This window comes from Diplotaxodon limnothrissa, linkage group LG12 (assembly GCF_057381915.1).
Source record: "Diplotaxodon limnothrissa isolate DT_005_m linkage group LG12, D_limnothrissa_male_GT1.1, whole genome shotgun sequence".
Classification (NCBI taxonomy): domain Eukaryota; kingdom Metazoa; phylum Chordata; class Actinopteri; order Cichliformes; family Cichlidae; genus Diplotaxodon; species Diplotaxodon limnothrissa.
Genome location: NC_140607.1, coordinates 21,419,868 through 21,433,863, shown reverse-complemented (window position 1 = coordinate 21,433,863; position 13,996 = coordinate 21,419,868). Strand labels below are relative to the sequence as shown.

General features: G+C 41.2%; 3 protein-coding genes across 4 annotated transcripts in view; 2 read left to right on the top strand and 1 right to left on the bottom strand.

Annotated features, from left to right (window-relative positions):
• ank1a (ankyrin 1, erythrocytic a) overlaps positions 1-749 on the top strand; it is an 82,866-nt gene extending 82,117 nt beyond the window's left edge. For both annotated transcript variants that reach the window (XM_085367320.1, XM_085367321.1), the window contains one exon: positions 686-749. The gene's annotated coding sequence lies outside the window, so the exon portion shown is untranslated. The remainder of the gene's footprint in view (positions 1-685) is intronic.
• A 4,716-nt stretch (positions 750-5,465) lies between these two features.
• LOC146621280 (eukaryotic translation initiation factor 4E-binding protein 1-like) lies at positions 5,466-8,879 on the top strand. The gene is made up of 4 exons (XM_085368285.1): positions 5,466-5,607; positions 5,725-5,894; positions 7,985-8,173; positions 8,344-8,879. The coding sequence occupies exons 2-4, from the start codon at positions 5,759-5,761 to the stop codon at positions 8,373-8,375; spliced, it is 357 nt and encodes a 118-aa protein (XP_085224411.1). The 5' UTR covers positions 5,466-5,607; positions 5,725-5,758; the 3' UTR covers positions 8,376-8,879.
• A 3,023-nt stretch (positions 8,880-11,902) lies between these two features.
• spaw (southpaw) lies at positions 11,903-13,620 on the bottom strand. The gene is made up of 3 exons (XM_085368284.1): positions 13,353-13,620; positions 12,153-12,970; positions 11,903-12,055 (listed from the first exon to the last, which is right to left on the bottom strand). The coding sequence occupies exons 1-3, from the start codon at positions 13,618-13,620 to the stop codon at positions 11,903-11,905; spliced, it is 1,239 nt and encodes a 412-aa protein (XP_085224410.1).
• Positions 13,621-13,996: the final 376 nt, after the last annotated feature.

Here is a 13,996-nt window from a genome sequence, read left to right as displayed (position 1 = left end):
AGAGTATGAAGTAAAATGTATGAATAATTAAAAATTTCCTATCAAGTCTGTTCTTTCTATGATATATATATATATAAAATTGTCCATAAGCAAAAATTGAACACAAATATTATTTCATACGTTTGATGGAAAGAGATTGTTAGTGTGGCAGTACATCAACCACACTGTATACTGCTTTAGTTACTTTTGTCAGACATGCTGTGAAACACCGTAAAAAGGCTGGTGCAATGTGCACTCAGCGAAGAGAGATCGTAAAATGACAGCGCCCAAGGTCAAAGCTGTAAGGCATCTTGTGTGGAGAAATGGAGCCACTATAATGTGTGTGCGTGTGCGTGCGTACGTGCGTGTGTGTGTCTTGCCCTCACTAACGTAAATGCCATGACATTCCTGAGCTTGTTGATATTTCCAGTGACTCGCTGCTGAATGTTAAACCACTGCTGGCCCCCATTTGCGTGTAAATCTTTGGCAGAACTAACGTGTCGTTGAGTCTTTGAACGTTACGAGGATCAGCTGAAGGGAACTGAAAAACGTTCAGTCACTATAAAGCAGTATAGTAGCATAACCAGGATTCAAAGGCACTCACATTAGCACTGGCTTGTTGCTGTTTGCATGCCACCTGTGTTGCACGGTAGCAGGACGATCGAGAGGCTTGTAAATCACTGCAGTTCTCTCTCTCTCTCCTCAGAGTTCTCCGCAGGATTCAACCCCTTCACCAAAACCATCCTACATGAACACATGACCAGCAGCAGCTGACGGGAGGAAGACCACACATCAGAAGGCAAACGGATGGAAATGAAGAGAAACCAACTCAAAGACAACCACGGTGGCTATGGCAACTATCAGCACGCACCAGAAGAAAAAGGATACAGATTTTCTTGTAGTTTTTATTACTTTTTTTTTTTTTAAAGAAATGGTGGGAAAAAAATATCTACTACTAGGCTAGAAGCATGATTTCGTATAAAACAAAAACCAGACAGACAAAAAAAATCAAAAACAACAAAAAAAAAAGAAACTAGCAACCAAAACGTGCTTCCTGTTATCTGTATCAGCATGAGTGACTGCTGCCGCATGGCCTGTGTTTAACTACAAATACCGAGGGAATGCAGGGGCGGGTTAAAAGGGTGGGGCGGGATGGGGAGGAGACACCGCTTAATGGGACGGGCATGCAATGTAGGCTACCACCGGCCCATTTTCTAACCCAGTGGTGAAGAGTTTAACTTAAGAAAAAGAGACACTAAAATACTGAGAATTACGTCATCTCTAGGCAACTGTTACCCCCTCCTCCTCCATGCTGCACTCAATCAGCACCACAAACTAGTTTCACACCTGGCCGAGTGGTCTCTAAGTCCAGTAAAGCTACAATTATCGCCCCAGGATATCAGTGTTGTGTACATAATATTGTATGCACTAAAATGCTCTTACGTGACTGTGTGTTACGCGTGTTGTTTCTGTTACTAGATCCCTATGCGATGCAACTGATGCTGCTGTTTCAGGTACATGAGAAATTCCTCCCTGTTTTTTTTTTTCTTGTTTGGTTTCATTTGCTCAGAATCTATATATTATTATTCTATATCTTGAGATCTTTGTGGGTAAAAGAACATACCGTTGTGTCGCTCTGCCTGTTTTAAATCGTTGGATTTGCGTGTGTATGTGCGTGTGTGTGTGTCCGGATGTTTCGTTGTGATTTTCACGCGCTTTCATTGTTTCCGTTCCACATGTCCGACTGTAGAGGAAGATGTTCTTTAAGTCATTTCCTGTACCGTGGGGATTTTTCAGCTTTGGGAGGCGGGTTTACAGCAGGAACCTGCCTCGCCAAACTTTGATCAAAGTGGCTTGCCTTGTGGAGAGGAAGGTAAAGAGATATATATGTACAAGTGAAAGATTATCACAAGAGATTAACCTGCTCTTTCATCCTACTCCTCTGCCTTTTTCTTGTCCCCACTGTGCTGTATCCTCATGAGGTTTGTGTTAATGTCTGAGCTAAAATCCCGATACCTCTGCTTATCACCCAACCTCCATCTCTCATCCCCTAGCCTCTACAGTCAGCCTCTCAGAGTAGATGTAGCAGTCCCGTCCACCTTCCACTGGGATGCGGGATCCCACCTTCAGCTCGTACAGTAGCTGCGTCTGTTTGACCTCATCGCACAGTATATGACACCACCCCACGAGGTGCGCTTACAGACCATCTCACAGCCACCAGAAGATGTCACTCGATGAGGGTAAAGTAGCTGAAACGGAATCATGTAGCACTAGTTTTACTGGATGAAGCGATGTGCGTTGCATTTAGGGTCGAGGACGTGTTGAGCTTCGATGTTTTTCTCCTTGGAGGTTCTTCAGTGTGTAGCAAAGACAGTCACCAATCACTGTGATGAGAAACTGTAATACTGACCCGTAACTGTGAGCCTGACCCGTCCAGAAGCATGTCTCTTGTTCCGCTCCTTTCTTTAGTCTTCTTGTCACGATTTGCTGTCTTAACTGTACTCCAGAAGTAGAAGCAATAACTGCTTTAAATGGAAAGGATTATTCATGTGTGTGTGTATGTGTGTGTGTGTGTGTGAGCGAGAGAGTGACAGAGGAGGGAGGATTTTAGGATCACAGCTTGCGTTCTTCCTGAACTTTCAGCTTTATTCTACTTCTCACTTTACTCAGAAATGATGTCAGTACATTAGCGTCCTGCATTTTATCCTTTTGCCTCTCTAGAAAAGAAAACTTTAAGTATACTGGTGTGGCTCCATGCCAGCCATTGCATCTGCAAAGTGCCCGCTGTTTGTTTTTGTTACTCATCTGGGAATGTAGGTGTGTTCAGCCTGTTTTTAAACCTTAATAACATTCATATGCACCTTGAAAGAAATCCTGAGTGTGTTTTGCGTGTGTGCGAGTGTGTGAGCGCGTGGTGTGATTTAAATATCACATACTCAGTCCTGGATATTGGGACAAGTTAAAGTTGTGATAATATCACAGGAAGTAATATTGCAAATGGACAAAGACTATATGTGTAATTCTAAATCACATATTTTTAAAGGTTTATTTACCTCAATAAGTGTGCCATCTCACATTATATCAATAACCAATACATGCATTTCTTTCAAATGTTGCGTCAGACATTGAATGCTTTTATTATAGACAAATATGTAAGTCACAAAAATGTTGCAATAAGCACCCATAAATAAGTGTTTAGTATGGCTTCTCACAGCCATGAGATGATGAATGTAAAGTCTTGGTATACTGTGAGTCTTGTTATGACGTAGTCATCCGTGTTGGCTCTATACTTCAGTAGATAATAGGGTATTCACTCTATTGTTTCAGCTCAATGTCTGCTGTTGATTATCATAAATATGACTTCATTCTCATTTCATCACAAACATGCACAGATGGTGGTAGATTTTAAAGAGCAAAGCCTCGAATTTTTAAAAAAAATCTTTTTTGACATGTTAACAAATATCCCTTATTTTATTAGCTTAATAAAGGTCAGATGTAAAAAAAAAAAAAAAGTTGTGCCCCCTTATATCAATCACAACATATGATTTGCTCTTTAAGGGCTCATATGTTTAGATTGTTTTCTGCTGATGTCAGGCTCAGAGCCAGATGGGAACTGGTTAAAGAAGATAGACGGAGTTATGGGGGAGGCTTGGTGGCTTCGAAGGCTAGTCTTCAAGAGGACATGCATTTTCCCTCAACACAGCCCACCCCCTGACATTTTTATGCCCTTTTACCAAATATGAGACTGAGCCAATCTTAAGACTTCCACGTGGTGACCGTTTGGACGTGGTCAGACGGGAGTCCGACTAAGTGAGAGCGAGAGAGAGTCGAGGTTACATCAGAAAAAAAGCACTGCACTGAGGGACTACTGAGATGATGCCATGCACCAAGTTCATGCAAAAATATTAACTGTTGCAAAAACTAGAGAACACATGTATATTCCTTTAGAATGGATTGAAGACATTATTAATGCAATAGCATATTACTCAATACTAAGGAATGCAACTGCGCACATGCACAGAAAATGTTTTTAACATAAAAGGCTATATATATGAGATATATGAAAATATATATATAAATATATATATTTATTTAGAATGCTATGCACCCTTACTTGTCAACTGGGATTCTAGTTATGTTATGGATGTACTTTTAGCATCATACAGCTGTAGCTACCAAGAGACTGTTGAGTTCTGGGTAATGCCTGCAAAATGGGGATAAATAGGGTTCTTGTGGGTATTTTAACTTGTTTTGTCTGCTTTTTTATTGTTATGGAGAGTCAATCATGGATTTAAAATATGTAAAAGCCTTTTAATCCAATCAAATCCGAAGACATCTACTGACAATTTACTCTGTACACCAGCTCAACATTTACAAAATTAATAAAGAAATGAAATGTCTTTGTGTATATTGTGTGTGATTTTCTGTGTGGCACGTCATCCATGACAGTCATCACAAGTCAGTTTTATAAACATGCTGAAATTTCAGGTGTGTAGCTGTGCATGCTGTATGAAGATGATCTTGACTTGCTGGACCTTTACAAAGAACAAAAAAAAGGGAGGAAGGGAAGATGCTCATTTGAAACGCCACAGAGGAAGTAAAGTAAACGAACAAATGGAAGCAACACTTACACCGGCTTGTGGAAACAATTTTATAAATCTTTTTTTTTCTCTTTTTGTGACACATCACATATGTTTTAAAATCTCCCAGTATGTATTAGAGTTGATTTTGACATTTGATGGTCACGTTTGAGGCTTGTAGAGGATCGGTTCTGCAACTTCCTGATCTTAGGTTCCTCAAACCTTTAAGCTAAAGGTTTAAATTTTAAGGCTTCTCGGTTGTGGAATCATCTGCTAACACCTTTTCTTCTCATTAAAAAATAAGAAAAAATGCATTTACTTCGGAACTGTCCTTCAATCCCGCAACTTAGCAAAGAAACAATTTTGCAGGAATAATAGTATTTTTTCACAAACAAGGTGACTCCCATTATTATTATTTACTTTGGGCATCTATTCCTGAAGACCGCTTTATTGATTTTCACGCTCATTAGCTCATCAGAACTGCGCAACATCTATTTTAGTCTCATATAAAACATTTCCATGCATGTTTGCACGTGTTTCAATAAATCAGTACACGTATTTCCATTTTTTCAAGCAAAATATAGAAGAGAAGCGAAAAAGAAACGAGTGCTGACCCAGGAATTGCACAGGACAGTATGTATGTTATCATCTTATTAATGTGTCTATTGTCTGTAAATAATGCTGTTCGACTTGTTTTGAAAAAACACCTTTTTTTAAAAAAAACAAACAAAAAAACAAAACGTCTTATTATGTTGTTTTTATTATGACAGTTATAGCCGGTGAAGTTTTGAACATCGCAGAGTGCGCAGTCCTTTAGTGCCAGCAGGGGGCGCAGTTGGCTGTTTTTTGTGCACCTCTGGAGCCTTCTCTCCTGCAGCCTGCTGTGTTGTTTTGTGTGCATGTTGAGGCAGGCAGAGTGAGAGCGGAGGAACGTGTGCTCAGGTCCTTTTAAACAAAGATCCTGGACACTAGTTCGTGTGTGTGAGTGCTTGATGTAATGTGACTGTTTTAGGTCCAGCCTTCCACTGTTTGCACTTATGAAAACGAGGTATTTATTTTTATTTATCCGACAGTAGTCATTTAGTTGAGTCAAAGCCATACCCGAAACCCCGGCTCGGCGTGGCTTTATAAAACCAAGACTTTGTTCTTGTTTGATGTTAATTAGTTAGTTAGTATTAGTTTATTGTAGTTGGGAGAAGATGTCCACCGATTGCCAGAAGACCACCGCTAAGGCCATCCCGTCGATCAGGAGGGTGACGATCAACGACGCGGAGCACATGCCCCACGACTACTCCACCACCCCGGGAGGGACTCTGTTCAGCACGACCCCCGGCGGTACGCAGTGTTGCTATTTGTCATATTCATTCAAGAGTGCCGAGGAGATCTGCTCTGACTCCCGGACACACATGACTTGTACTCTTATCCACTTTGGAGCCGTTCTCTCTGTCTGCAGCTTAGGCTAACTCCATGAGGTCTGCTGTAGCTCTGCTAAGCTAACCGCTAAAGCTAGCGAGCAAGTGTTTACTTGAAAAGAGGAAATGCAAAGAAATGCGGACTCTGAAGTAATGAAGGAACAGGTTGTTTAGACATGACGGTCTTAATTAAGATAGTGAGAGTCTGTCTGTAGCTTAGCTGCAGTCTAAAGTTTGGTTTCTACGCACTGCTGTCACACGGTCAGCCAGCAGAGCTGCTCCACCTTTGGTTTACTGTAGAGATCATTTAAATTCCTCTAGAGGTCCCTGCTTCTGAGGGCTGTCCACCTAAACCTGCTGCAGACACGAGGTTTAACTCAGTAAAGGTAATCTAAAGGTTAGAGTAACACTGTGTAATTACACTAAAAGGTGTCACTTCATCCTTTTTCCAGGGTTTTGTGCGTCACAGTGTTAATAACTACCTTATAAAAGTAACACTGGGTCATTATTAAACGGATATAACTATTTTTAAAAACCAGTATCAAACTGCTGCGATGATTTATTTTCATATTGTGATGTATTCCCTTAATTGGTCAGGACACATTTCTTTTAAGGGAGATTATAAAGAATAGTATAGTAAAAATATATTTATATCAATGCAGGTAGCATATTTAGCAAAAACGTTTTTTTTAATATAGCACATTTCATTACATGTAACCTCAATGTGGTTAACAAAGATATTATTATATATATATTTCTACACTTCATATAAAATAAGGTATTAGCACTAATGTTTCTGGCATATTACAGGTATTGTAAGCACACAGGTGGTGTGCAAGCATACGTTGTGGTGTACAAAAAGTGACAGCGTGCAGTGAGCTATGTTTAGTCTGGTTCAGTACATGTGGATCTGACTCAAGTGGATGAGTTAAAGAGTCTGATAGCAGCAGACAGCAAGATTAAATAAATCATTTGCTGAAAAAAAGAAGACACAATCATACCTGTGCAGGTTTATGAGGCTTTATGGCAGTGAAAACAGCATAAACAAAACAACAGCACCTGTTAAGTGTAAGCCCAGGTAAATAAAGAGGATTCTGAATATGTGCACAGTTGTAGTTGATCTCAGATCAGCAGGCAACTTGTTCCAAAGAGCAGGACCCCAGTAATGAGAGCAACCTCAGACTGAGGTCTGACTCTGGGAATAGTTACAAGATCTGCACCAGATGAGCAGGGCATGAACCGGTGAGAGATTTGTGAGATAACAGAAGGATTTAAAAAGCAATTCTATATTGTACTGGAAGCCAATGAAGGGTTTTCAGTACTGGGTAATGTGGTCAGATTTCTGTGTAGCTGTAAGGAATCTGGTTGAATGACCTGAAGCTGTCATGTTGATGATTTGGGCAGTCCTGAAAATAGAGAACTTGTTAGGCGAATGTGCAAATATAACATACTGCCTTAAAAAGGGCACATGTTCCTTTTGCACCAAATGTTAAAACTGTGTTTATTAACTGTACACTTTGCTGTTCACAAAGCTTTTCGTCACGAAGCTTTTCTTCAAGTTTAGTTGCGTTAAATCAGAAAGTAAGTCAGTTGGTTCGTTATCACAACTGGAAGCCATCACATCACTGCCAAGGAGTGTGTGTGTGTTGTATTCATTCAGACTGGCTCATTGTGCGACAGTATACATAATATACAACAGCTGAAGCGTTACAGATCATAACAACAGCCGTAAGAGAGCAGCAGCACAATTAGTAATAACATTGCCACATATATGCTGCAACGTCCTTCTAGTTACTGCGTGAAGATCAGGTACAGACAGCAAGATTTTGAAGAAATGCCTGTTTTCATATTGTAATCACATCTATCGTGGCACACAGGTCAAGTTAAAATACAGGAATTTGATGAAGCAGCTGATCCCAGTCAGTGCGAGTGTGGCCTCAGTGCTCTGTTTGATCTCTCAATGCTGCGCATCTGATAATCATCCTTCATTTTTCCCACCTACGAACACAAAAGGTACCAGGATCATCTACGAACGCAAGTTCCTGCTGGACTGTCGCAGTTCTCCGTTGGCCAGGACCCCTCCTGCCAACCTGCCAGTCATTCCAGGAGTGACCAGCCCTGCCTCCAAGGACACCAGCAAGAAGACTCAAAATGGAGAACTACTGAACAACAACACCGCTGCTCCGAACAGTAGCGCTGCTGGTATGTTCACACCTATACACACATCACAGGATGGATGTTGCACTTAAAGTCCATCCATCTATTTTCTGCATTATGATGTAGAACCCATGCAAGCAATACAGCAATGAAGCCTACAAATCATCATCCATCTCCACCCTACATTTATTGTTTACTTATTTTTCTTTTCAAAGGTGATGACGCACAGTTTGAAATGGACATCTAGGTGAAGCCCAACAAAGTGCTGTGAAGACAGGGGTACCGTCTCCTCCCCTACCACCACCTACTCCATGTAGACAGAGGATCTTATCTCTGACGGCCTCATTTTTTGGATCTGTAATTACACTTTCACTGTCTGCCTCAAGGTTTCGGCCTGGTTTGTGTGTAACAAAAAGTGTGCCTTCAGGTAGTGGCTGCGAGTTTAAAACGAACACTGAGAAGTGCTTAACACCAACAATGCCTCATCGCTCGGTAATAAAACAAGTCAGTGAAAATGAGAATCGAATTGTCCGAATTTCTAACCATTCCAGAACGGTTTTCACTCGATGTGCTTTTATTTCAGTGCATTTTGCACAACCTCTCTTTAGATACGGTCTTCCAGTATTGCTCTCATAAACGAGCGCTTCACCTGAAGTGTAAAGAATGTAAAACAGAAATTTGTTGATGACATTTTGAATCAGATATTTCGCTATTTTAGGGTGATTTTAAAAAAGAAATTAAAGCAAACACCATTCAGACTTTATCTCTGCGTCATGTGTTCACTGAGTCTTTCTGTCAAATCCGTTGTTTGTTTTTTTTAACTTGAATGGCGCCATCTGAACTTAAATAATGCTTTTGTTTCGTGTCAGCGGTTTAGATGTTTAAGTGAAAAGCTAATGTACATTTCAAAGTGACAAGTCTTGCAGCCTGCTGCACCTCCTGCGTCGCTCTGGTTCAGAGGAATTCCACGTGGAGCTCGCAGGAGGCTGATAACCTCAGTGAGTGGGCTGTTTACAGAGAGGTCAATATGCAACTGTACAACACATCAGGCAGGAACTCCTTCCTTCCATTCAACATTTACGATTCCACTTCTGTCACTGGCTCACTTCACTGTGAAGTGCTTATGAATAAAAGTGCCGGAATAGATGGTGTTTCACTGAACTTCTCATTGTTTGATCTAAAAGATGTTTCACATTTTTAAATTCTTGCATCCAGTAATGTGTGAAGTTTAAAGCCAACACTCATTTCTTTAAGTTTTGATTCCAGACTTTCTTATAACGTTTTAAAATGCTCTTGAACAAAGAACCAGTTTTAATTTGTGTCTTTTGGCACTTTGTTAAAAGCTTTTGTTACTAAAACAGATTTCAGTTGTCTCGATGAAAAATCCCAAAGATAACACAGTTTAACAGCCTGTGTTAACATTGTATTTTTTGCACCAACAAAGTTATTCCAAAAGAGCTGAAAATTTAGTATTTCTCTGCGTGGTGTCCAGAGCTTTAAAGAAATTTGATAAAACTGAACACGTAAAGGACAAAACAAGAAGTGTCAGCCCTAAAAAAAATATTTTTTACAACAAATAAACAGTATCTGAAAGTAATGTTCCCAAGAAATAGATAATCTAGCAAAAACCTGACGCAGAGATGTATCTGACCCTGCAGTTAATCCATCTACCGTCCACTGAAGCCTCATCGGGAATGATCTCAGCGGAAGGCGGCTGTGAAGAAGCCATTATTTAAGAAGGGAAGTGGAGGAAAGGCTGTGGTACAAGAAGTGGACTGAAGATCAGTGTCAACAGGGGTGACAGAGTGATAAATACAGATTTCTTGGTTCAAATCGTCATCACTGTACAAAGGAGGACAGGAGAGTCCAACACTGAGTGTCTACAGCCATCTGTGAAACAGGGTGGAGGCTCTGTCATGGGTTTTGGAGTTATGTGTGGTGTTGGAAATCTCATCAAAACAAATCATTCTGAACACAGAAAAGTCCTGTCAGATTTTTTTGATACATTATGGAGTAAAATCAATGCCATATAGAGAAACACACTGTGATACACAATCAGTCACTGACTGACCACAGAGCCCAGACCTCAATAAAACTGAAGCAGTGTGGGATCTCGACAGAGAATATAAAAGAAGAGCTTTGAATGTCTTTCAAGAAGCCTGGAGAGATATTCCTGAAGACTAAAGAAATAACAAGAAAGCTGCCAAAAAGGGTTCGGGCTGTGTCAAAGAATAAAGGTGCTCATAACAAATATTGACTTTCAAATTCGTTAGAATTCAGTTTTTTGCTGCTGGATTTGTATGTGTGTTTGCATGTAGCCTTAATGCAAAAATCACTGCAACTGTTTCCCACTGTCCTCGCCAAATATGAAGAAATAAGGGGTGGTGCAAGACTTTTGCACAGTGCTGTAGCAATGAAACACTCTTTCGTTATCAATACTCTTGCATGTGCGGAACTGCACAAATGCGTTTCTACTTTCAGCCTGTGGTGTAAGCGGCTCTGTAGAGAATCATCATTAGAATAAATATAAATAAAGCTCAAATCATTGAGTGGATTAAAAAATGGATGCGCTCCGGGTTCATTTGTAGTGAGTACAAACAAAAGGTCCTGATTGCAAAAAAAAAAAAAAAAAAAAAAAAAAAACAGGAAAGAAAAGAAAAGAAAAACACGTGGACAAATCCTGAAATACTACTCGGTCTGGTCTTGTCTTGGGTGGATGTGTGGTTGAATAGTTTCAGCTGATCACTTCCAGTCCGGCCTGTCTTTCCTCCACAGTAGCGTCACCCTTCAGGTGCAGTCTTTCCACTCCCTCCCATGAATGATCTCCTTGTCACCTTAGCTTCCTGGCTGTCCAACCCCCTCCTCACCAGGATAAACAAGTAGTACTACTGCCTTTTCTCACCCACCGGTCCATCCTTCAGTGTGGTTTGTGTTGTTCCACCCAGCGTGCCCGGCCAGGGAGGACGACGCTAATGACCTCTGATGATGTGTGCACTTTAACAGGACCAAGATGTGGATTGCGGAGGTGAGAAAGGCCAATATACTAAGTTGCTGGCTGCTAGCAACGGATTAAGAGGTGGATGCACATTCTGCCTTTTATTTGTTAACCCAAACAGATCTGTCATCCGAGGAACATTAAGAACAAAGTGTGCCCGTTTAGCTGTGTAGCTACTGCTGGTAGATTTAATGGAAGTGGCAACAAATGAAATGCTATTTAAAGCTTACACCAGATAAACTGGTGGTGCTGATATATATTTGTTTAATTTTTACAAATAAATTAGGCGTGATTTATTTTTAACTAAATAAATACATTTTCATTTAACTTTGAATTAGGAAAAAAACCTTTGTGACTGTGTATGAGCCTTTTTAAATGTTTAATAAAGGGTTTGTTAAAAATGTTCACCTTATAAATAAAAATATATAAGAACGGGTGAAGAAAAATATTTTAAAACAACATAAAACAGCACACTTCCGTCAAAATAAAAAAAATTTAATATACGTTTCATATTTTATGTACAGAATTTACATGATAATGCATAAATAACACAAAAGATAGAAAAACATTAGTTTATCACCCAGTATGGATGCAATATATATACTTTGAGTCATTTCATCTCAATAACATTGATATTTTAGTATTCATTTATACATCGAAGCAATTAAAAAAAAACATCTGAGTTAAAGTTTATGGTCGGTTAATGTTCAGTTAATAGACCACAAACAAAGCAGGTTTGTGTGTTTAGGTGTAAGCTGGGGTGGTGATGGGTTGGGGCTTCAGTGGCACCCGCAATCCTCAACAATCATGTCCTCGTGATGCCGCAGAGTCAAATCATCGCTCTCAAAGTACAGCATGGAGAGGGGGCTGAGGCGCGTTGGCACGCAGGACGGGCAGGTCACTCTTTCTGGGTGGTGATGTTTCAAGAGGCTCTGAAAATGAAATAATTTACATGAATAAATGAGCAACTATAGGATTTTTTATTTTGAGGTTTAGAAATAGTTCAGTGAAACTCTTTAATCTGCTTACCTGCATGTATGCATGGTTGGTGGGACTGAAAGACTCGTCCAGGGGTGTAGGGCACTCTCCCTCACAGCGATATGCGTTGTAGCGCTTCGGATGCACAATCCACTCATCCCAGCCGATGTGGTCAAAGTCCACCCACATGTCTACCTTTCGGCACAGCGGTCTCTGGACCTGCTCTGCTGCTGCTGATGGTGCTGGAGCCACAGTAGGTGCAAGTACACCAGCTACTCGCATCCTTTCCATTCTGTTCCTTTTGTGGCGCCGACTTTGAATGTCGCTGCCCTCTTTGTCCATGGACACATACTTGGAGTTCTCCACAGTGTGAATGAGACTGTACGCTGCATGGCCCTCCTTATGTTTGGAGAAGATCACCATCATGACCTGGTTTGTGGTTGGATGGCGGATTTTTCTCTGCCTCAGTCCTAAAGTTGTGAACAGAGACTTTCTGGTTTTTTCCACTCCATCCCCAGCACCACTCCCATACTGAGTCTCAGGCTCTCCCGAAGCCTCTCGGCTCTGCACTTCGTCTCCCTGGTATAGCCAGTATTTTAAAAGACTGGTCACATTGAACACCTTCCAGGAGGACTTTGTGCTGCTGGGCGATGTGCCAAAGCTCCCTAAGAAAAGACGCTCCTCCTGGCACGATGTGTCATCCAGGTCACAGCTCTGCTTCCGGGAGTGATATAAATCCACAGTGGCACGCTCAGAGGCAGAGAAAGCTGGTAGTCTGATCTGCAGCTCTGCCAGCTGGACAAGCTCACTGGTAGAGATGGATGACATGTCAAATGTGACGGTCCACTTTTCGCCCTCTTGATGGCAGCCTGAAAATGAGACACGCAAGTGAGACTTCAGATTGACACACTGCAGTCTGGGATGAATCTGGACAAACCAGATCTGTGGACAAATGTCAAAACACTGGAGTGAGAGGGTGAACAGGACAGGATGTGTATTGGACCCCCCTGTGCAAGGACGTCTGAGGGCTAATATACAACCTCCCCACATAAAACAGGGCAAGCCTTTAAAGTTCGAATAAGCACTTTGACACTTGCTGGGTCGTAAAAGGGAGGGTCTGATAGCACAGACAATCGACCAGTCAATGAGCTCCTGGAGGATTCAGTGCACAGAGAAACCAACTCATACATTAAATAGCAAATTTAACAACCAATGAGCAACATGAAAAACATAATTCAGCTGTTTACTCACCTCTGGCCATCAGGCTTTTGACAGAATCAAAACTGTGCACTGACAGGCTGTCGCTTTGTGCAGTAACATCGCTGACAGCTACAGATGAGGAGGAATCAGCACTTCTGAAGGAGCGATACAGCTGGATCATGTACAGAGGGTATCCTCTGCGATGATCGGTTGACAGATTTCTGAATGCCAAACTGCTCTCGAGTCCCGTGTGATATCTGTGGCCCCGGGCAGAAGAAACCACTCCAAAAGCACAGATGAAGACTATGAGGACTTCCATTTCAGCTGAAACTCACAAAGTGAACACCGGAATGAGAAGAGAGAGAAGCAGAGATCTCCTCCTTTACTCCAGCTGCTCTCAGGCACAAATGATGCTCTGAGCAGACGGAGCTCCAGGCAGGCCTTTTATAGCCGCCAGCTGCCCTTTGATGACCCTTGGCCACTCCAGGCATCCGAACAGCCCCTCTGATCATCAGAGCACATCAGAGGGCCAGAAAAAACAGAAGAAGAAAGCATTTATCCAAGGTCATTGTCCCATCAAATGAACTGTTCTTTCAGAAATCAATTTAAAAACAATTAAAATCTTGCACAGCAACTCGCACCTTTCTATTTCCTTAATGCAAATAAAGTTTATAAGAATAAAATGACTAATATAA

What these genes read in the sequence shown, in the direction of transcription:
- LOC146621280 (XM_085368285.1), top strand. Translation starts at nt 5,759, where the DNA reads ATGTCCACCGATTGCCAGAAGACCACCGCTAAGGCCATCCCGTCGATC. An exon ending in GTTCAGCACGACCCCCGGCG is followed by an intron (nt 5,895 to 7,984) that starts GTACGCAGTGTT and finishes CGAACACAAAAG; the next exon opens with GTACCAGGATCATCTACGAA. An exon ending in TCCGAACAGTAGCGCTGCTG is followed by an intron (nt 8,174 to 8,343) that starts GTATGTTCACAC and finishes TTCTTTTCAAAG; the next exon opens with GTGATGACGCACAGTTTGAA.
- spaw (XM_085368284.1), bottom strand. Translation starts at nt 13,620, where the DNA reads ATGGAAGTCCTCATAGTCTTCATCTGTGCTTTTGGAGTGGTTTCTTCT. An exon ending in CAAAAGCCTGATGGCCAGAG is followed by an intron (nt 12,971 to 13,352) that starts GTGAGTAAACAG and finishes TCTCATTTTCAG; the next exon opens with GCTGCCATCAAGAGGGCGAA. An exon ending in CCAACCATGCATACATGCAG is followed by an intron (nt 12,056 to 12,152) that starts GTAAGCAGATTA and finishes TTTCATTTTCAG; the next exon opens with AGCCTCTTGAAACATCACCA.